Below are 27,175 nucleotides of genomic sequence, written 5' to 3'. Positions count from 1 at the left end.
AACAGACAGAGACACAAAGACGGAACAGTGAAGCAAGACCTTGGCTCCCTTTCAGCGAACCTTCATTTGGCCTGAGTAATTCAAGGGAAAAGTAAACCAAACCTTACTAAGAGTGGTCAGTCTCTGAAGGCCCTCTCTCAGCCTTAGCACCTTAGATGGGTGCAGCTGCTGAGACAAGAGTTCAAGAGCAAGACGTTTATGTGGGAGGTGATCCCAGGTAGCACCAGAAGGGGTGTGAGGAAGGGAAGTGGGAAAGGAAGGCAGCCACAAAGGACAAAGGGTCAAGCCAGCTACCACTTTGGGCAGCTGAGGCTCAATCCCTCTGGGGACCTCTGGAGGACAGCATAGAGCAAGCTCGCTGAGTTATCCCATTGAAAGGGTGTTGTCTTCAGTCTCTGGTTGAAGGCTGCGGATGTTAATTCTTTGGCATTTGGAGCCTGCCCTATGCATGAACAAATACCGGTATGAAAGAATGCCCTCAGCACTAAGAAGCACAGGAAGGACCAGGGGGCTGTGTGGTGGAGCAGTGAGCTCGGTTCCAAGTCCACCCCACCATGTTGTCATCAGAAATCTGTCCCTATTTCCTTTGGACTTGACTTATAGCCATGTATATGGTCAAGTACAGTTTAAAATGGAATGCTCAGAGGTACCAGAGCTGCCCCTAACCCTGTACCACTTTCCTTGGGGTCAGGAAACCTACATTCAAGTTCTAGAGCAGTTATTTATGTGCTGTGTGACTTAGCACAGGGCAGAGTCCCTTTCTGTGTCTCAGTGACTTCTGCTACAGAATCCGGCTTCACAACACTCAGCACGCAGATCTTTCAGGGCAGTTGGGAGATCAGCCAAGGTCACACAACATCCTCCCCCTCAGTGTAGACACGCTCAGGCATGCGTCTTCCACACACGAACCCATGAAGAATTAGAATTGTTATTTGCAAATAATTTTAAAATATGGCGCAGATTCAAGGGTGGGCAGTCCTGTCATATAGCATTGTACTTCTATAAATCCTGACATAATTGCAAAGGGAAGGCGAGGCCAGTGGTTACAGAGACATATTTTTTTATATGTCATGGCCCCTCAAGGCAAGCTGCCTGTTTCCACCAGAGGGAAAGCTTGCTGAGTGAGGTTGTGGAAGTGTGCTACCACACTGCACATTACGGGCAACTTAAGAGCTTCTCAAGGGAAATTTTAACGGCACTTGATTTTTTCACCTCAACCTCTGGCTTTAGAATGACCGCCCCCTTGTGAGAGGAGGCCCCTCCCTATAACACCATGGTTAGGGTCTTGAGTGCTGGAGCCAGGAGGCTTGAGTTCAAATCCTGCCTCTGCTGCTTACCAGCTGCATGACCCTGGAAAGTCATCCTCCCTGAGGCTCCGTTTTCTCTTAGGTCAAGTGGAGATGTTACTGCTGAGCTTGTAGGACTGTGAGGAACATACCCACTGTGTGTTCTGTATGTGCTGCTCGGCTGATCTGAGAACATTAAAGTCGCTTCTGTGACACTGATGGGCATTTCTGATTCTTTTTCTTCGTTGGGTGAGACAGAGAAGGGTCATCATCACAAGTCCTATGTGAGACATGCAGAAGAAGAGGTGGAGGGTCCCTAGGTCGCACGGAGGAAAGCCCATTACAGAGCCGAGCCGCGTGTGAAGGAAGTTAGAGGAACCCGTGGGTTGGATTTAATGCACTGACCAGCCTCCGGGGACCTGCTTAGCATGTTTGGAAATATCTCCCTTAAATCAGGGAGGATTCAAAGAGTCCTGCTGAGTCCCTTCACTGCTCCTTTTTTCAGACACAGGTGCTGTCAGTTGCCTTCAGGACTTCTCTCCAGCCCCAGGGGGCGATGGAAGGCCACTGCCGGGGGGCCCGGGAGGCTGTTTTAGAGCCGCAGTGTGGGGGTGCAGGAGAGGGACAGGACAGCGCCCACCTAGACGGTTACCACTTATTTAATTTGCCTCCAACCTCCAGCACAGGAAGAAGAAAGTCTCATTCAGGGCTCATAGCCTTTAATGCCTCTCTTTTATTTTTATCAAAGAGGGCAGACCTCTTGCTCCCAGGTAAGTGCATCTAATTAGATTCTAATGATATTTTTGTGCTCATGTTGTACTTATTTCTACTTTCTATTTGTGACAAGTGATAATGGAATTGCTTTGCAAACTGGCCCCCTGTACACAGAAGGCGAGGAGAGACAGAGGAGAGAGGCAGACACTCCAGATGGGCAGGTGGTTGGTTTAATAAGCAAGCGGCCCTGTCTGTGGGCTGTGTCTCCAAGACGAATAGATCTCCGAACACACCTGCAAGAATCTTAAATGTTTCTCTAGTGGCCTTAGGAGTTTGGTCATGTGTTCAGTCCAGATGGTCTCATCCACACCTCACTCTCTCAAGGCTGGGCCCTTGGAACAGCTCCTCGTGTGAAGACTGGGGACAGTGTGTGTGGGGGGAGGGGAGGGCAGAGGAACCTTCTAAGGAGAGGGCGGGGCTGAGGAGCTTCCCATTGCCCGGGTCCCACTCATGGGAATCGGTGGTCACAGTCTGTGAATGACCTTCTCCAACAAATGGGTTATGGGTTCTCATTTAAGACAGTACTGCTATACCATTTCCTTTAATAACATATTTAAGTGAAAAAGATAGCTGAGTCCATTTAGAAGAAAGTCCTAGGTAGAGTCACAAGGATATGGAAAATTTCCTAAAGGTGGTATTGGAAGGATTGACTTTGGGGAAATAGTTCTTTCACTTATTATCAGTCTGATGTCTAGTGATTTCTCTAGGTCAGTTTTTCTCATTTATAAAGTGGGAATGATAAGACTGCTTTCTGGGACTCTTGTGAAGTTTTGATGATGATGATGATAACTACAACTAACATGCAGTGAGCTTTTCCTACGTGTCAAAACAGGAATTCTAACACAGACATTATAACTACAAAAACAATGAGCTGCACAATGATTACATGATGAAAAAATGGGATAAATGAGCAGTAACTGTTATCATCACCACCATCATTATCACCTTCTTTATCACTTTTGAAAGTGGCAGGACTTATTTTTTTAAAATTTTTTTTTGTATTTTTCTGAAGGTGGAAACGGGGAGGCAGTCAGATAGGCTCCCTCATGCGCCCGACTGGGATCCACCCGGCATGCCCACCAGGGGGCGATGCTCTGCCCATCTGGGCATTGATCTGTTGTGACCAGAGTCATTCTAGTGCCTGAGGCAGAGGCCACAGAGCCATCCTCAGCACCCGGGCCAACTTTGCTCCAATGGAGCCTTGGCTGCGGGAGGGGAAGAGAGAGACAGAGAGGAAGGAGAGAGGGAGGGGTGGAGAAGCAGATGGGCGCTTCTCCTGTGTGCCCTGGCTGGGAATCGAACCCGGGACTCCTGCACACCAGGTCGATGCTCTACCACTGAGCCAACCGGCCAGGGCCAGGACTTTTTTTTTTTAATAGCCATGTTACCTCTCTGAATATTAGTTTCTTCATCTATAAAATAGGAATAATCTGTAACATGCAGCTACTAAGTGAGGCTCTTGTCATGATCAGTGCTGAGTCTCAGGCGATAGGAAGACCTCAACAAGAAGCAGCGATCTGTGGCCCCTGAGTGACCGGGGCCAGAGCTCCTCCTCTTCAGGTGGCGTCAAAGTCCCAGACGATGTCTTTTTCCCTGTCTCTACTTTTGACTTAAACCAGATGTGTCCTTCGAGGTGCGGCCCTCCTGATCTCTTTCTGATGGACTGTGAAATCTCTGTTGGCAGCTGAGGTTCTTATTTCAAAGAAGGAACCACATTCATGGGAACATCAGATATGGGAGAAAATTATTTAACGACAACTTGTTATTTGTTTTTAATAAATCATTTATTTCTTTTTATACTTGGATTAAAAAATTTGAACAAAATTTCTACTCAAAATTTGTAGAAAATTGGGAAAAATACAGAATCCCCATACTTAGCTGTGACTGTTAATATTTGGATGTATCTTCTTTTTATTATTTATTTATAGCAGTTGAGAGTGATTTACATAGTTTACATCAGTCCGTGGTGTGGTTTTCTAGTTTGCTCTTCTGTTAACATTAGACTGTACACATTGTCTATGTTGTACAATGTCTTCATTGCTGATCTTCAGTGTCCTTACAATAGTCCATAGAGTGGCTTCCCATTGCTTCTTCAACCTGATATAGTTCCTCCCTCCCCTCTGTACATTTTAGCCACCTGACCTTTTTGGTGTCTCTCTAATACATCATGCTCATTCCTGCCTCAGGGCCTTTGCACTGCCTCCTCTTTCTGCCTCTAGAGCTTTTCCTTGTTCTTTATGTGACCAGCTCCTTCTCACCTTTCATAACCCAGTTCCGATACCACATCCTCAGATAAAGCCCTCTATGATCACCAGGAGCCATAGCAACTTCTTTGGTCTCTCTTGATCTCATCACCCTGTTTTATTTTATTAAAGAAAAAAATAATAATTTTATCATCTGAAATTAATCTTACTATCTATTAGTTTACCTGTTTATTGTTTCATTCCCTCATAGACTGTGAGCTCCATGAGGACAGGCATCTCATCTGTCTTGGTCATTATTGATTTCCCAGCACCTGTCACAGTGTAGGAGCTCAATACATATGCACTGAATAAGTGGGCAGCTGGTTAAAGGGTTGCACTGTGGCTGAGTGGCTAGTTGAATGGATAGGTAGGTGGGCGGCAGAGGTGGTGAATGGGTGGGTGGATAGATAAGTGAACATGTGGGTGGATAAATCATACTTTTACTAACCATTCCCCAATTCCACATTTGGAGTGTTCCCCATGATATTTTTAATTACTTTCAAAAAGTGAACAATGCAATGGCATGGAAACAGAATCAACATGTCTCTTGGGAAATCTGACCCTGTCCCATGGGCCATCTGCGAGGAGCCCAGGCCTGGGCGGGTAATTCAGTCTTCTGCTCAGGGTAAGATGCCTGGGTGGTGGGAGGTGGTGAGAGAGTCTCCCAGGTTCTCTTGGATGTCCAGAACCTCACTGCCATATTCGGTTCATTCCTTGTGCAGTGGGCCGGAAGCAGTTTATGCGGTTTGAGTGGGCAAACCACGCAGCTGAGGCCCTGGGCTGTGAGTATGAGGAGCTGAACACGGCCACCTTCAAGCACCACCTGCGGCAGATCATTGAGCAAGTGACATCTGGGCCAAGCCGACGGGCCCTTGAGGATGAGGAGACCAGCTCAGGTATGGAAGTGCTGCCACTCTGAATGGGCTGGGTCCCCACTGGCTTGTGGGGACATACCAGTATTCCCTCACCTATTCATTGTGGATTTAATGAGGGTCTATTATATGCAGACCTTCTAGGTGCAAAGGAAGCCACTGTGGGTGGACGTGGACATGGCTCTTACCTGCACGGTGCTTGTGGTCAGATAGTTAGCTCTGCCAGTGGCCATGAGGGCTGAGGGGAAGGGACACTGTAGGAGGATGGCTGGAGCAGCTAGGAGGATGGTAGGAGGTGGCATCGTGGAACAGGTGTGGTCAGTCCATGTGCAAGTCTGTAAACCAGGGTTTCTATTCTAAGATTGATGAGAAGCCAGGGAGGGGCTCGAACAGAGGAAAGGCATGGTTTGACTTGCTCTCCATGGCGCACAGCCTGGAGGGAGGTTGGGAATGAGAGGGAGAAGGGAGAGCGCTTAGGAACCTTATGCCAATCACCGGGTGAGAGGATGGTGGTTGGACAAGGGAAGTGGCAGTAGAGATGAGACAAGGTGAATGTGTTCAGAGTCAGGTTGACAAATAGAGATGATGGCATAAACCCCGGGGGAAAGTGAGGGACCGGAACGGCTTCTAAGGATTTGGCCTAAGCAGCTGGAGGAATGGAGGTGCTTTGAACTGGTGTAGGGGGAGAGCTTTGTGCTGCACCTGCTGACGGGGGTTTGCTGAGTCCCAAGTCTGCAGCCTCCGTTGGCCAGATGCTGTGGCCTCAGAGAGTGAGGGCAGAGACCTCGGGGCCTCTGAGAACTCTCTAGGAGCGGCTCTCCTGGAGTCCGCAGTCGCGAGTTAATGGATCCAAGATTGTTTGGGGTTGTGGTTTTGGGTCCCATTTCTTTTTTTTTTAAGATTTCTATTTTTAAAAAATTTTTTTAAATTTTATTTATTCATTTTAGAGAGGAGAGAGAAAGGGAGAGAGACAGACAGAGAGACAGAGAGAGAGGAGAGAGAGACAGAGAGAGAAGGTGGGGAGGAGCTGGAAGCATCAACTCCCATATGTGCCTTGACCAGGCAAGTCCAGGGTTTCGAACTGGCAACCTCAGCATTTCCAAGTCAATGCTTTATCCACTGCGCCACCACAGGTCAGGCACGGGGCCCATTTCTTAGAGGCTGCTTAGATCATCAGAGCTGCTTCACCCTCTAGGGACTTGAGCTTGATGGCTACTGTCACTTATCCCACTGGCCTTTCATGTTTTCTTCTAGGTCTAAGTGTGAGCTGTTGTCTACCTATAGTTACACCTGCTATCTGACACTCCTCCACACATGCACATACCTATGCATACATGTGCACAACACATAGCATGCACATACACACTGCACACATGTACATGCATGCACATACCACATATCTGCAGGCACGTGCTACATCTACATGGGACATGTATATGCATAGACATACACTTCACACATACATAAACATGATAGACATGCAGGCACCACACAGATGTGCACGGGCACATGTACAGATAGATACATGCACATATGTACACACACAAATACCACACACATGCACATGGATACACACTACACATGCACAGATACATGCATATACCTCACACATTCACAAATGTGTTCAAGACATATACCACCTACATGTACACAGACACACACAGCACAAAAATGTGCACACACATACGCACACACACAGAAGCTCAGCTATGTGCACACACCACTCTGTGAGTCTGAGTCAGCCTCTCAGGCTGAGGTCTCCAGGGTAGATGTTAAGCAGGCAGGGGACTGGCAGGTTTAGGAGAGATGCAGGGAGGCTGTGGGTTGCCTAGCAACGGCCCAGGTTGGGGGTGAAGCTAAAGGAGGGATGGGAAATGCTTCGGGGCTGCAGCAGGCTGTCTGGAATGTACAAGCAGGAGTGTTTCCCCAGGCACCGGTGTGCGTGTAGATTTGGAAATTGTGCTTCCAATTCTGTGCGTGAAACCAGAAGCCTAAAGGGTCAGGATTTGGGATCTGACACCTGCCCTGTCCCCCCACTCCTCAGCCCACTTTGTTGAGTTCACGCTAACCAAAGCTAGCTGTTTTAATGGGACCAATGAGTGTGTGTGCGCGTGTGCGTGTGTGTGTGCCTATGTGCACGTGTGTGTGTGTTTAAACACAATTGAGACTGCAACTATCCTAATAGCTTTGTAAGCTTTTTTATTCCTCCTTAACATGACAGGTAGGTGCGTTTTCATCTCATTCAGTATTCTTCTATGCCTGTTTTTAAGCATTCCTTTGTATGGATGGACCACAAATTATCTCACCATTTGCTATTGTTGGATGTTTAAGCTGTTCTGAAAAGGTGGTTTTTGCCAGTTTGATCAACAATTGGGGGAATGCTTGTACCAGAAATCTTTGTTTCTCTGAATATTTCATTAGAATAAAAGCCTAAGAGTGAAATTATTAAGTCAAAGTACATGAACATTTTATGCTTCTGACGTAAAACTGCCAAGTTTCCCTCCAGAAAGAGGGAGCAACAAGCATTTACAGAGTGCCCACTCTGGGTCAGGGGATTTCGGAGCCGACACACCCACAGACCATCCCCGTCCTCGGGGCACTCCCAGCCGCCGTGGGGGGACACACGAGTAAATAAAATAACCACACACAGAAAGACAGGCTGTAGTCAGGGCTAGAAAAGGAGGGTAGGCTTGTCCTTCTGTGTCTGGCTTGGTTCACTTAACCTAACACCCTCAAAATTCACCCACGTTGCAGCAAATGGCACATTTGAATAATATACTACACAATCCCACTTGTATCAGAAATCTGAAAAAGTCAAAGTCATGGAAGCAGAGAGTAGAGTGGCGGTTACCAGGGCTGGAGGGAGGGGAAATGGGAGATGCTGGTCAGTCAGTATGGAGTTTCTCTTATTCAGGATGAATAAATCCAAGAGAGCGGAGGACTGAGTAGATGAATGAGATGATCAATAGAGGAGTAAGTCCTACAGTTAGCAATGCTGTATTATGTAATTAAAATTTTTATAGGGTAAATCTTACGTTACCTATTCTTATAACATACACACACAAAGAGGTAGGGAGGAAACTTTATTTATTTATTATTATTTTTTTAAGTGATAGGAGGGGTGATAGACTCCTGCATGTGCCCCGACTGGGTTCCACCTGGCAATCCCTGTCTGGGGCCAATACTCAAATCAACAGAGCTATCCTCAGTGCCTGAGGGCGACGCTCGAACCAATTGAGCCACTGGCTGAGGGAGGGGAAGAGGGAATGGAGAGGGGGAACAGAAGGGGAAGAGAAGCAGACGGTTGCTTCTCATGTGTGTCCTGACTGGGGATTGAACTCGGGACATCTGTACATCAGAGCAACTCTAACCCCTGAGCCAACTGGCCAGGGCTGGGAGAAAACTTTTAGAGATGATGGTTATGTTTATGGTGATGATACTTATTGTACAACTCATCAGAGTATATATAATAAATAGGTGGGTACAGCTTTTTGTATGTCAGTTATACCTCAATAAAAAATTAATTTAAAAAAAGAAGCAAGAAAGAGCTAGGCATTGGCTTATTGCAGTGGTGGTCAAGGCAGGCTTCCCTGAGGAGGTGACATTGGGCTGAGCCCTAAGGGATGAGCAGGAGAGCATGTTGCAGAGGAGGTAGGACTAGGTTATGTAGGACCCTCGAGGTCCTGATAAGACACTCGATCTTCGTTCTAAGAACATGGGTATGTAATTTCAGGGGGGCGGGGAGAGATGTGTATGAGGGAGGGGGGTTCTCTAAGGCCAGTAGTGATGTCTCTGGACTGATGTCCCAGGCAAGGTCCTGACCTTTTCTTCTTTCCAACTCCAGGGCTCAAGATGACGGGCGTAGAGTGTGTGGAAGGGATGGCCTCGGGTCTGTACCAAGAACTGTTTGCCGCCGTGGTCTCACTCATCAACAGGTAACTGCAGCCATTCCTGGGCACATGGTCAGCCTCTCTGCAGGCATGTGAATGAGTCCAAGCATGGGCAGTTAAGCAGAGTAGGGCTTTTTTTTTTTTTTTTAATGCTGGAGAGTGGATTTTCTAGTTGCAGAATACTGTGTTGAAATTTCACCTTGGCTACCTCTCTGATCTCTTCTTCTGCATTTGTAAAATAGCTCTATCCTCCAGCATCATTGAGAGAATTAAAAGAAATAATGAAATTAAATAACTCTTCCTAATTATGATGCTAAATACCAACAATTGAGACTAATGATTTGGGGGCACCAACTTAGGGCAGGGGCCTGCACTGATTGCTTCATTAGCATCATTTACTATTCCCATCAGACCATTGTATGGATGTGATAACTGAGGCAGAGAGGTGCAGCTGGGATGCAAACACAGTGCTGTACTACCCCCTCCTACCTTCGAGTTTCCCTGAAATGCTCTCATCCATTTATTTTTCTAAAATTTCCACTGGGAATGGGGAGGAACCAGAGGGGAGTTTCTGAGAGGGCCAGGATGCGTCTTTGAAATGTGTCTGCCTCTGCGGGGCTGCAGGCTCAGGAGCCCGTGGTTTCTATCCTGGTGAGCCAGCTCCAGCCCATCCTTGGAAACCTTTAAGCAATTCCAGCAGTGTGGACCCAGAACCTCGGCAAGGCCCTCCCTCCTCCGTGAAAGCAGGAAGCGTAATTAGGCTTCTGATATCCTGCAGGGGTCTCAAACTCGGGGCCCACGGGCTGCATGCGGCCCGCCCACCAATTTTGTGCGGCCTGCAGACTGGCCCGAAGACTAATCCACGAAGTTTGATTAGTCTGCGGGCCGCACAAAATTGGTGGGCGGGCCGCACGGCCGCGAGTTTGAGACCCCTGTAAGGGGATGAGGCTTGTGTGTAGCAACGAGCAGCCAGGGTTCTCCAATGGCACCAGGACACAGAATTCATTCCCTCTCTTGCTCCTGGAATAATTACCATCTGAGACCATATTAGTGGAAACCAAGGGGATTGTGTTCACTCAGAGCGAGGAGCGCTGGGGGTGGAAAAGGAACTGCTGACCCGAGGAAGCTGCCTCAGCCCACGGAGGGCAGTTGCTTCACGGTTTTGTTCATAAAATGGGTACATTGATGGGTGCATTGGGGATAACAATACCCACTGCCACCATCCGTCAGCACCTAGTAGGCGTCTGACTTTCCAAGTGTTAAGTAACTTACTTAACTGGCCCCAGTGTACATATGGAAAACCTTGGCAAGTGATGGGGAAGAGAGGAGGTTCAAACTAAGGGCCCTTCAAAGCGTATGCCGATCACGCTACTGATAAGAGCAGATAGCGTTTACCAAGCACTTACCATGTGGCAGCCCATGTAGAGCTATCACACCCAACCAGCCCAGCAGCTCTCTGAGGTCGGCTCCGTCATTATCTCTTTCATGGCTGGCTCAGAGAGGTTGGGCAACTTTCCCAAGACATGCAGCTCCACAGGTGCAGAGGGCCGGAGCCCACATGTGACTGTCTCCCAAGTCCCTTACCTCTTGCATTTTAGATGTAAACAATCTGTCCACCTGGATAGATTCATTGAGAGGATCTAAAGAGGTGATGGCTTGAAGGAACTTTGTAAACTAAGGCACTGAACAAAATTGTTTTTCTATTGCAATGTGTCACTAAGAAAGAAAAGGAGGCTCTAGTTTTAACTTTCTAGCCAATTTGCCACGTGACCTTAAGCAAGTCATTTTTCCACACTGGGCCTGGTGGGAGAGAACATTTCCCGAAGGCCAGATGTGTCCATGTTGGCACTTGCCAAACTTGAACTCCTTTGATTCTTACTTACCGTAGGACTGGGATCACTCTACTCATTTCTACCATCATTAGCAGTTGGGAAAATCATGCTCAGAGAGGTTAATTCACTTACCTGAGGTCACACAGCCTGTACATGGTGAGCCTGGTTTTGAAAGTAGATCTGCTGGATTTCCAAACCCACCCAAGCATGTGGTCTCAGTGTCTCCCTCTCTGTGAATGGGAGGCTTTGATCCCCGGGCTCTATCATGCCATGTCATCTCAGAGCCTCTCCCCTTTCTCCTCAGATCTTTCTCCTCCCACCACCTCTCAATGGCCTCCATCACGGTGGTGGACTCTCCGGGCTTTCAAAACCCCCGGCACCAGGGCAAGGACCGGGCTGCCACCTTCGAGGAGCTGTGTCACAATTACGCTCAGGAGCGCCTGCAGCTGCTTTTCTACCAGCGGACCTTTGTCTCCACGCTAGACCGATACCGGGAGGTACAGCTGGGCAGAGCGGGGCCTTCCCCCGGGTGCGGCAGAGGGTGTGAGGCCAGACAGGGCACAGGGCCTGGGCCTCCAGTAACCTTCGGCTTCATCCTGTTTGTTCATCACTAAACAGAACCCTAACTCCAGGCCTGGCCTCTGCCACCCCACATCTCCCTCTTTCTCCAGCCTCTGTCCACGGCCCCCTGCACCCTGCAGTCCAGAAACACCAAGGAATTTGGTTCTCCCCGGCCTGGCTCCCACAGCTGCCCCTCTTTGGGATGCCCTGTGCCTCCTTGCCCACGCCACCCTAGCTGGCTTCTCCTCTCACAGTTAGCCTGCACCTTCCCTGCTGTGGAAAGCCCGTCACGCTGGTTGTGGGGTGAAAGCGGTGGGCTTGCTCTTTGGATCCTAACAGGGCAGTATTTAACAAAGCAGCAGATGCAGTACCCTTCCGGGAGGCACCCTGGAGAAACTGTGTGCAAACTAGGAAATGCATGCAGGCGTATTCCTGCCAGCCCTTCTTTTCTTATTTTTTTTTAATAAAGTTTAATTTGAAATCTAACATTTACACAAGAAAAGTACACAAATTATAAGTGTATTGCTCAATGGGTTTCTCCGAACACACTCATGCATCTACTACCCACTTGGAAAGTGGACCACTGCCAGTACCCCGGATATGTGCCCCCACCTTCCCCTTTGACTCCAGCAAGTTCTAATGGCAAATATTAGAAATGACTCTATTAGTTTCCAATAGATAATGGGTATTAATATTCTGGCCATTTCTTTGGTTGGAGCCCACACACAGCAATGCACATAAAAGCATCCACGTGGATAAATCTTAAGGAAAAGACCTTGATGAGACCTGGGGTCTGACTCTAACTCTGTCACTCACTGGCTGTGTGGCCTTAGGAAAGTCACCCACCCTCTCTGATCTTTGATTTTTTTTTTTTTACATGTAAAATAGAAATAATATTTCAGTATCAGTTACCATTTGCCATAATCACGCGACCTAATAAACTACCTGAAAACGCAGTGGCTTTAAAAATCACCCTTTGTTATTGCTTTCCATGTCTGGGTTGCCTGGGCACTCTTCTGGTCTCAGCCCGGAGAGCCTTGGCTGGTGATCAGATGCAGGCCGGGAAGGTGGAGGGTTGTCAGGCTCTCTCACGTGTCTGGGGTCAGCTGGCCCTGAGCTTACCCAGGCAGGCCTTGGGTAGGATGACTCCTCCGCGCTCCAGGGATGCCCATCCCCCCAGCAGGCCAGCCCAGGCTGTCTCATGGGCCTGGCGGGGTTCTAAGAAAGTGAGCAGAAGGGAGCAGGCCCCCTTGAGACCTCGACCTGGAACTGACCGTGTCACTTCTGCTGTATTCAGCAGATCACAGCAAGTCCATGGCCGAGCTCTGACTCAGGGGGTTCCCCTTCTGGGTGGGGCAGACTGCAGTGTCTCTGTGCAGAGAGCGCAGAGACATGGAAGGAGAGAGAACGGGGTTAGCTGTATCATTTTTGTCACACTGCCCAGTGGGGCCGTTTTGAGCATTTAATGAGGTCGGTCGGATAGAAGGTGCCTAATCTGTATTAGGAATTCAATACACGGTAGCAGCTCCCCCATAACTTCCCCTTAATATTTCACTTATTTCTGATGGTCAAAGTAATACATGTCCTTTATTTAAAAACTAGACAACACATAAAAGTGTCAAGAAGCAGAAAACACAATGTCCGTTAGCCTTACCACCCGGAGGCAACCGCCGTTACGGCTGTCTGCATTTTATCCCAGTCATTTCTTTTTTCATATCCTGTCTTCTCGATAGATTTCTGATCTTTCTGTGCACCCAATTGTGCTGTCTGCTCTTGTCCTCACAGCATGATGTTACTCACATTCACACGTCTTACTAACCATGTCCTTTGGACAGCTGGGTGATTGCTGGGATTAAGCTATGATAAACAGCACTGTGATGAACATCTTTGTGCAGAGTGTCACCCAGACATCCCCGTTCAGCTCACGGAAGGGACTAACGCTGAATTTCTGTGACTCTCCAGGAAGGCCTTCCTGTGCAGTTTGACGCCCCGGAACCGTCCCCAGGGACCACGGTAGCTGTTGTGGATCAGAATCCCTCCCAGGTAACACAGGGCCCCAGCAAACCTGGGCTCTCAGATACCATTAGGCCTTTTAATTGAAATACTGGCAGATTTGAACCATGAAGCTACTAGTTGGGAGTGCTGTCTGCACCCAGAATCATCCAGGGATTATGAAACCACTGACCTTGGGACGTACTCCCAGAATCTGCGTTGATCTGGGATGGTGACCCGGGCACTGAACATTTCATTCTCCTTCCAATGAGCACTACCTTCTGTTTTATGTCTGAGTGGGTTTCTTAGAATGCTTCCACACCTGGGAGCCTGTGGTCAGAGCTGAGGGGGTTTAAGGACTAGTGACCAGTGCCCAGTGGTCTCCAGCCACTTTCTTCTGGGAGGATCAAGTGTTTATTTAGACAGAGGTGCTATGCCCGGCAGAGATGGGGAGAATGGGACCACTAGGGGCACTCTTGGATCCAGGCCCCCAAGCACCCTCGGGAGAAGACAGGCTTTAGGTTGGGGGCTTCCTGAAGCTTTACCTCACTTTCCCCACCCTGAGAACCCACTTGGCTGACCCCAGCCCCACACCTCTACTCAGCCCTTTGCCAGGACTGCCCCGGACCATTTCAGTTGGCTTGCCTTGAGCATGTCGTCTCGGCCCTTAGTCTACTCATCACCAAAATGGGAACGTCATGCCCCCTGGGTTGTTGCGAGTGTCAATGAGCTCTGGAGCACAAAGCACCTGGCAGGATGATGGGCGCACAGTAGGCATCCTGCAGGTCACTCTCCTGCCATTTGATAGCACTGGCTGCCCGTTCCCGCCTTCCTTGTTCAGGCAGAGGTGGGTTCCAAGGCTTCTCCTGGCTCATAGGTGGCTGCGCCTGCCCCTGCAGAGCTCCTGTGTTTGTGAGCCCTACCAGCACCTCTCTGGCTGGTTCCACCTCCCTGCCGTGTTCACATACCTGGGAGGAATGACTGAGGCTGTGAGGAGGGAAGGGCCATGGTGTCCCCAGATGCGTGGGCAGTGGCTGGGCACGGCTGCCTGCCAAGGATGCGCTGGCTGTCGATTTCAACCCCAGAAAAGAAGGCCAAGGTGAAGGGACAGGATGCCTAGGGTCCAGTTCTAGTTCTGCCCGTGTCTCTCTGTGGTACCTTGGACGTGTCCTTTCTTTATGGGCCTCCGAGGAGGATGGACTAATATTTCCGAGTTCAGGTGGCTAGCTGTCCTGGTGTGCCAGGGGCTTTGCTGGCTTTAGCACTGAAATCCTTACATTTTGAGAAGCTTCTCAGTCCCTGTCATCAAGAGACAGTCGATCACCTTACGTATCACGTTTCCTCCATAGCCACTCAGCACAATGATTGGCTACGCCGACCCATCACGGGCCTCTGGACAAGCCCCTCAACTCCCCAGGCCTCTCTCAGTTTCCCATGTGCAAAATTACAGCGTTACCTACATGGTCTCTGAAGGTCTGGGCTGCATTTAAAATTCTGCGTGTGTGCTACTGAGCCAAGTTCACCTTCTCCTCTGAAACGTTATTTGGACACCTTTTCTCCCCCCTAAAGAGTTTCGTGTAACAAAGTACAAAGACTCCTAAGAGGAAGCGGTGGGCGGAGTGGACCCTTTCATGTCTGGCCATGCGCAAATGCACCTGGCTGCCTCTATATATCTAGAAATGTCATGTACACAGCGTTTTCACTTGTGACATCCTCACACAGCCATCTGAGGGAGGTGTCGCCAGTCTCTACTTTACACAGAGGACACGAGGCTCAAAGAGGTACAGTGAATTGCCCAAAGTCACACAGGAAGTAAGGATAGAGGTGGGAGTTGGACTACTTGGAACTGAGAGGTTGTTACAGTTTTGCAGTTTCGACACTGAGAGACTCAGGCGAGTGGGAACAGGGGTCCAGGCTGGGACGTTGAGTCATGAAGCCCAGGACCCAGACCCCTGACTCCTCTCGGGAAAGAGAAGCCCTTGACAGGCGTCTGTTGGGGATCTGGGCTCCTCATGATGTCATGGACTTCCCACCAGGTCCGCCTTCCCGCTGGAGGTGATGCTGAGGACACCAGGGGTCTTTTCTGGGTCCTGGATGAGGAGGTCCGGGTGGAAGGCTCCAGCGACAGCACGGTGCTCGAGCGTCTCTGTGCGGCCTTTGAGAAGAAGAGACCTGGGGCCGAAGGTAAGGGAGGGACGGGGAGCAGGGCACTGAGGCTAGCCCGGGAGCTGGGATCTGCCCTTGTCAGCTGCAGAGAAAGCCCTGATGAGGCCTGCACAGGGTGGGTCTGAGTGCAGAAAGGCCCGCATGTGAGTGTGTGTGTTCTTTCATTCATTCATGCGTTTATTCGTTTATGTACTAACAAATAGATCGAGCCGTGACTGTGTGCTGGGCCCTCTGCTATGTAGTGGTGAACCAGCCTCCTGTGGTTGGTTCTGGTTGAGGTCACTAAGGGATTGAGGGTTGGCAGAAAAGGTGGTCAAGGATTCAAGCCTGGGACATCTCACTGTGAAGGGGCCAGGTACAAGGTTAGCGACTGATCGGCAAAAGAGACCAAGTAGGAGTGGCCAGGGAGGGAAGCCAGGAGAACGTGAACTGACCAAATTAAACACTGCGCAGAGGCCCAGTGAAGTGTGGCCAAGGAATGGCCGTGGGTTTGGTCACATGGAGGTCATTAGTGACAAACCAGACTATTTTAATGAAGTGTTCGGGGTGAGTGTCAGACGGGAGTGGTCTGTGAGAAGTTGAGACAGGAGCCAGGGGAGGGTCCAGGACAGTTCTCAGTGCTGCTGTCCATGGGGCTCAGGCCAGCAGTTGCCGTGCCCCTGGGGGACCAGCTGAGGCCCCTGTCTGGGACATTCACGAAGCATTCCTGCTCTCACATCAGGATGAGGTTTTTAAAGCAGCAGCTGCAGCGGCGACATCTGATGGCCCCAGCAGCTCTCCGTGGACCACGCTCAGAGCCACTAATTCCCAAATTGCTCCCGGAGAGCCTGGCTCTGAGAGCTCCTGGCCCGGGCTGGCTTCCGTGCCCGGCATGGGAGGGGCAGTGCCTGGGCCGGTGCTGCTTTCAGGACCCGTGAAAATTTTATTTCTGTTAAAAGCAGAAGGAAAAAAAAAAAAGAACTTGCAGGTCAGATACAGTATTGAATTATATCCTACCCTCCAGTTTATATGCTGATGTCCCAAGCCCCAAGGACCTCAAATTGTGACTATGGAGAGAGATAGGGTCTTTAAAGAGGTCACCAAGGACAGCTGAGGTCATGGGGGTGGATCCCCAATTTAATATGACTAGTTTCCCTTTAAGGAAAGATTAGGACACACCCCACCAGCTGCCTGCAGATGCTCGGACTGCGTTTACTTGGTACAGAATTCCAAGAAATGCGGGTCCCTCATTTCCCAAATCACTGCAGTGGTGAGGTAGCAAGTTAGGATTTGGGGGAGGGACTCAAGACCCTAGTACATGTCAGTGCGTTGATAATAGCAGGATGGTAAAACGTAGGAAGATTGTTTAGAATAGACACCAGTACTAAGATAATGCTATCTCTCCTGAGAAGAATTGGTCCAGGGTCATTACTTACCCTGAAAGCATCATTGCACTGGAAGTGATCTGATTAAAAACCAGAAATTAATTAATTAATTAAATTCATTCATTCATGAGTCATTCATTCCACAAGCTCTTCCAGACTCAATTCTTGTGCTGGGCATGATGCTGAACACTGGGCATGTAGAGATAAACCTTCTGTGATTCCAGGGTGCCAGCAAAGGGATCAACGCAGGACATGACAATGACACTCACCACTGCTCATTGTGTGACTACTATGTGCCAGGCACTCTATAAAAATATTTCACACACATTGTCTCCTCTGAGCCTTATGCCACCCCGGGAGGTAAGCATTATTTAGTCCACGTTCCACAGGAGAATAGACCGAGGCTCAGAGATGTAAGCAGCTTGGCCCCTGTCGCACAGTAATAAGTAGTGGTGTCAGATTTGAACTCAGGTCTTTTCCAACTCCAAGCCCATTTATTTTTCCCACTCAGTCTCTTACAGCTAAGTGTCTGCCAGCATGTCCCAAGAGTTGGCTGTACATTTTTTTGGTTGATGATATTCAAGATGATTTTAGGTGGCACACAACTATTTTCAAAATATTGAATAATTATGTCTTTATTTTCATGAATATTTAAATATATATATATAATTTGCACACAAAACCTACAATATAATTCTTCTTTATTAATGGGTTTATCTGTAAAAATGTGACTTGAGTTAAGGAAAACATTAATAACAGCCCCAGTGATACATGCGTATGGTATAATGTCATGAAGATGGCATTAATGATGTTTGGAGGAAACAGGTATTCTGAATTCAAGAGTGTGAGGAGGAATAAAATCCATGTTGGAAAAAGGCTGGAAAAAAAATGTGGGGGAAATGTGGGTCCCCAGAATGGTCAGCTTTAGAAACATATTAAAATGGAAAAAAATGTGTTCTTGGTGATGCTAAATGGTTGCAGAGTGTCCCCACCGGGCCCCAATACTCATGCTCTGCATCTGCTTTCAGATACCTCTGCCTTTCGACCCTGTGAGCAGCCACTCCAGTGTGAGATCTCCCACCAGCGGGGACAGGACCCCGTGCGCTATGACCTCACAGGCTGGCTCCACAGGGCTAAGCCCAACCTTGCGGCCCTGGACGCCCCCCAGGTCCTGCAGCAGTCGAAAAGGTGAGTCTGGCCAGGCCTGGGAACAGATCAGGGCCCCTCGAGATGCTGCGGCTCATTCCCTGCTGTGCTGGGGCCATGCAGACACAACAACCCAGCCAGCAGGAGCTGGCCCGGGAGCCATCCCTAATGACGCAGAGAACGTAACTCAAATTGCAGTGCTGCAATGTCTCCCTGGGGCCTGAGTGAGTTCAGCCGAGGAGAAGGGCTGGCCTTCGGGGAGGTGGAACAAAAACTCAAAAGCTGTGATTTCTTATTTTGGCTTTTTGCCTTTTGTTAAGTATTGGAGAGATGATGTGACTGGAACAACTTTTATGGACATCCTAGAACTAGGGGGTTGTAAAACTGAAGTGATAATGTTTTGTAGCATTAAAAAAAGCTCACTGCATTCCCTGACTGCTCTCTTCAGAAGTGCTGGCTGAGGGCTGGCGTCAGTCACTGTGTCAGTTCAGAGTTGCTGGGAAATTGTGTGTGTGTGTGTGTGTATGTGTGTGCAGATATGATCCTCCTAAGGTCAGCGCTGGAATCCTGCAGGGGCAGAGCTTGGAGACTAGAAGAGAAGCTGAGGCCACCATAGAGGTGCTGGTGGTGTGAGAATGTAGAGGGGACATTTCCCGTCTATTCACCATGTGCCTGCCATCAGGATAAACACTTTATAAGGATCTTATAAATCCTTACAGCAACACCATATCCTCAGCTCCACTTTACAGAAGTTAAAACTGAGGCCTCGGGAGGTGAAGTGGCTCAGCTGTGCTCACCCAGGAAACTAGTAGCAGAGCTGAGACACAATTTGACTAATTGATCCTTGCAGTTCTCGGGACATATGGCCAGAGTTGATGGGAGACCTTTAAGCAGCAGGGCTCATGGCCATACAGCTCCAGAAAAGATACCAAGTCAGGGGACGGGGCACAAGGAAGGTTAAAGAGCATACAGAGGACCGTGTGAGGAAAGCCAGGGGACCCTAGCCAAGTCCCAGCCCTGTCTCTACTCACCTAGGTCATTGTTTTTCAACCGATGTGCCGCAAGAATTTTTGAAACAGGCAACACTCGACTCTTTAGTCAGGGACACTGACCTCTTTCCTTTAGACTGTCAAATAAAAAAATGACGATAGTCGTCCAGTGTGAATGCCCTGTCTTGAATCATAAACATATAGGTCATATCATAGAGTTGCATCTTATTGGTCGTGTTACATAATAAGGTTGTGTCTGATGGGTTAATTCTTGGTACCAGAAATCCTTAAATATGTGTATGGGCACCTGACTATTTAAAATGTCACTTTGGAGCAAAAAAGGTAGGTAATTACTATTATCATTATTTTCTTTTTGTAAATCAATCAAAATTATACCTGCTTTATTCAGATTGGGAAAAAAATGTAGTTTTTCAGTGTGCTGCAGAATTTTAGTAATTAATGTATGTGTTCCATGGGATGAAAATGGTTGAAAATCGCTGACCTAGGTGACTAGGTACTTTCCCTCCCCAGGGTGTTTTCTGTTTGTTTTGCTTCTTCCACCATAAAAGAAGGGCTGTTGGATGAGACTGCAAGACCTGGTGGCTGCTGCACAGCTTTGGAGGCAGGCAGCAGTTGAAATCCGCTTTTGCCTTTTTCATGCTGCATGATTTGGGCCTCGGTTTCATCATCTGAGAAGTGGGTGTGATGACACCAAGCTGACATGTTCGATGGAAGGCTTTGGTGACGTCACATGACTGGTGGCATATTAAGGAGCCTTGCTCATTGCAGGCCCTGAACACACCTCTCGTGGCCATCTTTCTTCCCTTACTGCTCTAGGATCCTGTGCTCAGGCTGGGTGAGGGCTGGAGGCCTAGGAAAGGGTGAGGGGAACCTTTGTGGATCAGATAGCCTGGTGTGCAAGGGACATTCTGGAGGAAGCACCAGCACATACGGGGCAGGGGGTGGTGAAAGGTCAGGGCAGGCTTGGGAGTAAATCCCATTGGGATGTCTTGTTCATTTGAGAGGCAAGTGTTGGTGATTTTGAGAGCAAACAGTGCTTTTCCTTCACGTGTAGTTCTGCAGCCAAGAACGCCAGATTCGCCAGGACTGCTTGCTTAGTGAGCTGACTCCTGGGTGCCACCCAGTCTCTCCGGGGGAGGCCCTGGGGACTTGCTCTGCTGACAAGCTTCTCAGGAGGTTCTTAGGCACTCTCAAATTTTGATCAGACACTTTGGCTTTATATATCAGAAGCTGAGTCAAAGAGGACATGTGACTCACCCAAGGTCACAGAGTAACTGAAGGCCCTCAGAGGTCAGGTCTCCCAACCCTACTGATGACAGTCCAAGTACAGGGGTCAAGGCTGTGGATACAACCTTCTGTCCCTGTACCAGAGGGTGGGGGGGGGGGTGCCCACATTCCTTGCTCTCTCCTCCCAGGGCTCCTGCTTCTAGGGAGCCTTCCTGGTCCTCTCCTTAAATTTTTATTTAAATATGAGTATATTCAAGCCATTGTTAATGTTTGTGCTTGGTCATGCATTTAACCACTTTAAACAGCTTTGGGGTGTTTGAGACTCATTTCCTCAATAGTTTGCACAGTTGGGTTAGGCACAGAGGGAGGTGGATAGCACATCTTGAGGGCTGGGGCTGGGATGTGGCCTGCACCTGCAGGGAGCTGTGGAAGACGCCTGCGTGCTTCTATCGCAGGGGTGGGGCGGGGCGGACCTGAGAGGCGTGGGGCTTTCTCTGCATCCCAGCCACATCCTAGCGCACAGCAGGGTCTGCCCAGCCTTCTTAATCCTCTTGTACCCACAGAAGCTGGCAGGGCAGCTCAGGTTTATCAGAGCAGACATTTAAGAGACCCTGTCCCTGGCCCACTAATATCAGAACCTATGCATTACAGGAGAGCCCAGGGAAGGCTGGACGTTTCATTGACAGGTCCAGAAGCTGACTGTTCAGCCTCTGAGTCATTCGTTCTTGCATGAAGCATAGCCAGTACCTGCTATGTAGTGGACCTGTCCTAGGGATAACAGAGATGATTCTGCCCATTACAAAAGCACAGGCTTGACAGAATTCCCACAGGTGTGTCAGTGACAGAAATATCCATAGAAGGAGAGATGCTCTAAGGTCAGGGGAGGAGAGAGGCTTGGAGGAGGGAGCTGGCATTTGTCATGAAGCAGAGGCTCATCTGGCAGAGAAGTATGGTGAACAGCATGTGTGATTCTCGATTCTTAGGGAGGGTTTAGGAGGCAGATCAGCAGGAAACAAGGTGGATTCGTTTCCCATGAGGCTCCTAACGCCCCTGTCTCTTCCCCTCCTCCCTGCCAGGGAGGAGCTGAGGAGCCTGTTCCAGGCCCGGGCCAAGCTGTCCCCCGTGTGCCGGGCTGTGGCAGGCCTGGAGGGCGCCTCACAGCAGGCGCTGCAGAGGAACTGCGCGATGAGGAGGGCCTTTGCCAGCAGCTTTGCCGCAGTGAAGAGGAAAGCCCCGTGCTCCCAGATCAAACTCCAGATAGTGAGTGGGTGCCCTGTCCTCACTGCCACAGATCCTTCCCCAGTGAGCCTGAAGGGGCGCTCCACCAAGGAGGAACCTGGGACTCAGAGCAGCAAAGAAACTTGCCCATAGTCACGCTGCTGGGAAGTGATCGGTCAAGTCTGAGGTCAAAGTCTCAGCTACTTGGTGTTGACTTGAGTGGCTTCAGGAAGTTTGCAGGAACCACAGTTGTTCTCTCGACCAAGGTGACAGATGTTGCAGTCAGACCAGGCCTGCCTGCCTACCTCCCTCCCCTCCCAAAAGCCGGCATTTTCACCCCTCGGCTCTCCTTGGGAGCAGGCGACAGGCTCCAGCACTGATGTAACTGCATTACATAGATACATACAGCCAATAACAAATGAGAAAATGTGATTGGTCAATGGTCAGGCTGGGCCAAAGGGAGGGACATGGGAAGGATAAATTTTGGGAAAAACTCATAGCATATTATACTGAAAAAGCTCGCAGGCTAGGTGCTAGGTTCTAGTCACTTCTCGTGCTACTGGTGTTGTGTGAGCTTGGGCTACTTCTTGCCCTCTCCATGCCTCAGTTTTCCTATCTATTACAACAAGATCTATTGTATAAAGGCCCCTTATCTTTCATGAGTACAGATCAGGCTGTAGAGAGGAGGTCCTTGGTACGGGACATAGGGGTCCCAAGAGCTGCCCTGGCCAGGCTGAATGTATGTTTGAGGAATGTCCAGACCCCTTATGCTGAGACAGCTGACCCTGACTCCCTTTCCTCTTGGTCCTAGGATGCATTGTCTAGTGTGATCAGGAGGTCTCAGTTACACTTCATCCACTGCCTGGTGCCGAGCCTAATGGTGGAGAGCAGGGGTGGGCAGAGGTCTCCGACTCCACCACAGCCTGGTGGGGACAAGCCTGGAGCAGGCGGGCCCCTGCCCCTGGACATCCCAGCACTGAGGGTCCAGCTTTCAGGGTCCTACATCCTGGAGGCTCTGCGTCTGCACAGGACAGGTAAGAGGCACCAGAAAGTGAGTACCTTGTCTCTGACTTCTGGGACATGCCCGCCACTAGGGGGCACCCAAGGGACAAGAGCACCAGCTGTGTGCCAGGAGCTTTCCATTGACTTTCCCCAGCAGCCCTGTGAGGGGAAGCTCTGATCACCCCCATTTTACAGATGAGGAAATATAAGCTCAGAGAGGCAAAAGACTTGCTCAAGGTCGCACTGCTGGGACATGGCAGAGCCTGGATTTGGACCTATGTCTCTTTACCTCCAAAGCCCATCTTATTTCTGGAAATAGCCATGTGCTCCTGAAAGGTTAGGGCTGTGTCTTATTCATCTTCCTTTCAATAACAAATATGTTAGGAGCTTCTGCTGTGGGATAGAGAGTAGAATTCCTCCAATGAGTCGTACTGCGGTTAAGATGCTCAGCCCGGTTTGGGAGGTCGGTGTGGAAACAGGAGATGGTAATGCAGTGAGACCAGGGCATGAGTCAGCAGGGACGCAGCACTACCTGGGTGTCCGGAGGAGGCAGCTCTGTGCTCTCACTGGGGAGACTGGGAAAACCTAGAGGAGGGAACATCTTGGTTGGCTGGGTCTTGAAACAAAACATGCAGCTCCCCTCTGGGGCTTAGGGTGGAGGGGGAGGGATCAGCACATGGGAAGGCAGGGAGGCACGCTGAGCCTGGGATTTCAGGGAATGGGGTTCACAATGAGTGAGGGGCTTGTGGGAGATGGGGTGGGTGGACCCATCAGGGAAGGGTATGAATTGGGTCTTTGGAAATTCGGTTTTCCTCAGGTCCAGCTGAGGAGGTGATGGGGCAGTAGGTGTGTGTGTAGGGGGGAATGAACTGGTTTTAATCAGAGGAATAAAGTCATTAAGGGCTGTATTTTAGAAAGCAAGCATGCACCCGAAGTTGCCCCATTGGCTCATCTTCTGTGTTGAGTTGGATCGGAGTCCTTCTGTTTCTTTTCTGCCTCTCAGACCCCAGAGGCCAGCACGTGCATGCGCGCCCCTCTCTGACATTTAGAAAGGCCTCTGGTGCAGGCATTCTCTCTGCAGAAGATGGGATGGCCGGGGCCGGTGGGGAGCCTAGGTGGGCACCCGTTTGTTTAATGTCTCTGTGATCACTGACACCCCAGCTTGTGGTCGCGGCCCCCATCTCTCCTCACGGTGTTAATAATGGAACCCTGGGCACGAGTATTTGACGGAGCGTCTGGGAGCAGCTGGAAGCAGAGACAAGACCCTCACTCCCCACAGCACCGCATTGATTTTCCCTCCCGCGTGCCCAGCCACAGGCAGAGGGAGACAGATAATGTCACGGGAAGAGCAAGAGCGAGATGGCCGCAGCCGGCAGCTGATCGATTCTGCCTGGCTGGCTGGCAGGAAATGCGGGGCCCTTGTGGGCACCCTCGACTGCCTGTTAGAGCCTCTGTGTGCAAGCTCAGGTCAGCCTGTCCCCTTCCTCAGGCCCCATGTCACTGCGGTGTCCGTCCTCCACATTCTCAGTGCAGCCCAACTCAGTCAGGATGGGTTTTCCAGCTGAGTGAAGGGTTGACTGACGTCTTCTGGTAGAACTTCTCGATTTCTGCCTCCCAGACCTGGTTCATTCCCTTATTTTTTTTTTTTCTGCCCTAAGCTGCCTCTGTCTTTCTCACACCATTATAAGAAATATTTACATGCACCTCTCGATACATACATATATAAAATATTTGTGGTTTTGAATTTATGCAAACATAACATATATAGATGATATATATATATATACATACACACATATGCATACATACTACATACATATACACTGCTCACAAAAATTAGGGGATATTTTGTTGCTTCATATTCATTTTGAAATATCCCCTAATTTTTGTGAGCACTATACAAGCTACTTGTTGAGTGCCTACCATGTGCTGGCACTGTGTCATCACATGTGCTGACATCCTTCTTACAACACACAGAGGCTGGCACATAGAAAATGCTCATTAAATGTTATAAGTCATACATCCTGGTGAGTACAGCTCAGACTCTGGGAGGCCTTGGCCTGGGCTTGACTGTGGCCAACACTGGCAAGTCCCTAGATATGCCTCCTGTTTCTTTTTCTCCTGTAATAGCTCGCACTTCAGTGTAGAGGGTTTGGTGAGTGAATAAGGCAATAACACTCAAGAGCTCCTGGACATGGGAACGTGCTCAGTGCACATTAGCCTCCTTTACTATAATCGTCATCAGACTTAATCCTTTTAGTGACCCTGTGATAATAGATGCTGTTATTTTCTCATCTGACAAGTGAAAAAAATTGATTCTCAAAGAGATAGGGTCATTTGTCTCCAGTTAGAGGGCTAATAAGGGCAGAAATGGGACTGGAGCCCAGCTAAGTCTGACCCAAAAGGGCAGGCTTGTAACCTCTCAGCAGCACCCCCTGTCTGTTTGGTCAGCATCCTTCGAACCTGACCAGAGACTCTACTCTTCCTCCAGGAAGGCTTCTTAGGTTTGCCAGCTGCAGATACTCTGGCTCTTCCTCAGGGTTTATGCATTTGGCTTGCTGTGAGGCAAAGTCTCAAAATGGAGTGAGAGTCAACAGACCGTCTCTCATCAGGCCACTTTAGGGTTTTTTTCATTTGTTTTCTGAGGCCACTGAGGCTCTGCCATGACCTTGTATCAGGACAAAGTCCAAACCTCATGGTCTGGAATTAGAATTGAAGTTCCTTTGGGACCCAGTCTCTGCTCATCTTTGACCCATTATCATCTACTCTCCACTGGATTAGTTATTGATGTTGTCTGGGTTTGAATGCCAGCTGGGAGAGTTACCATCTGTGTGACTGTGGGCTAGGTGGCTTGCACTCTCTGGGCCTCAGTGTCCACATCTATAAAGTAGGTATAATGATGTTGGCCCCAGAGTGTCTAAAACACAGGTGTCTTGAACACAGAAGTGCTCAGTCAGTGCTGGCTTTTGCTATGATGATGCAACAAACTGTCCATTTCCCCCTCCAGCTCCCTCTCCCTAGACGTCCCCTCCACACCAAGTCTACTGATGAACTCTTGTGGCTCCTTCCAAGGCCATCTCGAGTGTCACCATCCGGGGAGCTCTCCAGGTGCCCCTTCCCAGGCTCCACACAGAAGGGTGTAGCTGTGTCCGTCCTCCCGTTAGATTTAAAGAGCCCTTACAGACTATCCAATGCAGCCTTTCCACGTGAAGTCCTAGGGTGACAAAAAGTATTAGACCAAAACGTTTTTTGTTTTTTTTCCATGGTCAGGCCAGTTTGGGAAAAATTCTGGGTTAAGCCAAGCTAATCAGGCTCTTTCACACTTACAGTGGAGCATTTTATAGGGTTTGTGTTCTGCAGAGGCATCTGGAAAATGCGGATCGAACTCAACCTCTTAAGTTAGCAAACAAGGAAACTGAGGCCCCGAGAAATGAGTCCACATAGCAAGCTAGTCGCCAGGCTGGGAGCAGGGCCCTGGGCTAGCCTTCTCACCTGGACTCCTGTTCTTCTCCCGCCCGCTCCCACCCCCCAGGCTATGCTGACCACATGGGGCTCACCCAGTTCCGCCGGCGGTTCCAGGTGCTGGACACCCCGCTCATGAAGAAGCTCATGTCGACCACTGACGAAATAGACGAGAGGAAGGTATGTGGAGACGGGTGCTGGAGTGGGCGCAGGGCCTGATGCTTCTGTTTCATAGGAGGAGGGAAGCGGCCATCTTGACCAGCTGGGATCTGAGAGCTGGGCCTTGGGGCCAAATAGGAGGGTGGTGTGAGGTGTGGCCCAGATCTCTGCTCTAGACTGCACCCCCTGCAGTGTCACTTAGGACACTACTCATCCCCGAGAGGCCCTCCTGAAACCCTGTGTGAGGAAATGTAAGGAAAGAATTAGAATGAGGAGAAGGACTCCTAGCGAGATGGAAAGTTCCCCTTAGCACCAGCCCCTGACGCAGTCTATGGAAAGAGGGCTTCACTGTCAAGAAAACATGGGCAGCGTTTCACACCAGGCTCCCCATCTTATAGAACTACACTGAACTGAGTTCCTCAGGGCCTTTGCACTAGCTGTTTTCTCTGCCTGGAATGCTCTTTCCCCTAGTCTTTGCATGGCCAGGGTCAACTTGCTCTTCAGATCCTGGCTCAGATGTTACTCTTCATCGCGTCACCTTGGTTTAATGTTTGTGCAACCCTCACCCTTATGTGAAACTAGTAGACTCCCCTGTGTGCTTTCTGGCCTGTGGCAAGTGTCCAGTTAAGTCTCTGTTGAGTGAATGAACGGGTGCACATGCCCAACCTTGTATTTCTGCCCTCATGTGTCTCCTTTCTCCAACTCTACTGTAAACTCCTAGGGTTGGAACTTTGTCTTTGCCCCAAGTGCCAAACCTTAATAGTGTTTCCATTGAGAATAAGCACCAGCTGACTGATGACCACAGAGTTCTTTAGAGTTTGCAAAATCTGATTGCATCCTCCCAGCAAGCCTTGCAAAACAAGAGCTATTATGGCCCTTTTCCAAATGAGAAACAGAGGCTCATAGAAATGAACTGACTCCCGAAAGGCCACACAGCCTGGCATTCGTGGGTTTTGTCCTTGAACCCAAGT

At 49.4% G+C, this 27,175-nt stretch overlaps 1 protein-coding gene across 1 annotated transcript in view; it reads left to right on the top strand.

The window, feature by feature from the left end:
* MYO18B (myosin XVIIIB) overlaps positions 1-27,175 on the top strand; it is a 232,770-nt gene that overhangs the window by 59,066 nt on the left and 146,529 nt on the right. The window contains exons 13-21 of the mRNA XM_066370610.1: positions 5,026-5,199; positions 9,020-9,110; positions 11,202-11,394; positions 13,421-13,501; positions 15,487-15,634; positions 18,009-18,168; positions 21,440-21,623; positions 22,393-22,615; positions 26,116-26,225. Coding sequence (XP_066226707.1) covers positions 5,026-5,199; positions 9,020-9,110; positions 11,202-11,394; positions 13,421-13,501; positions 15,487-15,634; positions 18,009-18,168; positions 21,440-21,623; positions 22,393-22,615; positions 26,116-26,225 — 1,364 coding nt within the window. The remainder of the gene's footprint in view (positions 1-5,025; positions 5,200-9,019; positions 9,111-11,201; positions 11,395-13,420; positions 13,502-15,486; positions 15,635-18,008; positions 18,169-21,439; positions 21,624-22,392; positions 22,616-26,115; positions 26,226-27,175) is intronic.

This window comes from Saccopteryx leptura, chromosome 2 (genome assembly GCF_036850995.1).
Source record: "Saccopteryx leptura isolate mSacLep1 chromosome 2, mSacLep1_pri_phased_curated, whole genome shotgun sequence".
Classification (NCBI taxonomy): Eukaryota; Metazoa; Chordata; class Mammalia; order Chiroptera; family Emballonuridae; genus Saccopteryx; species Saccopteryx leptura.
The sequence above is the reverse complement of the archived record's forward strand: the minus strand, read 5'-3'. Positions and strand labels throughout refer to the sequence as shown.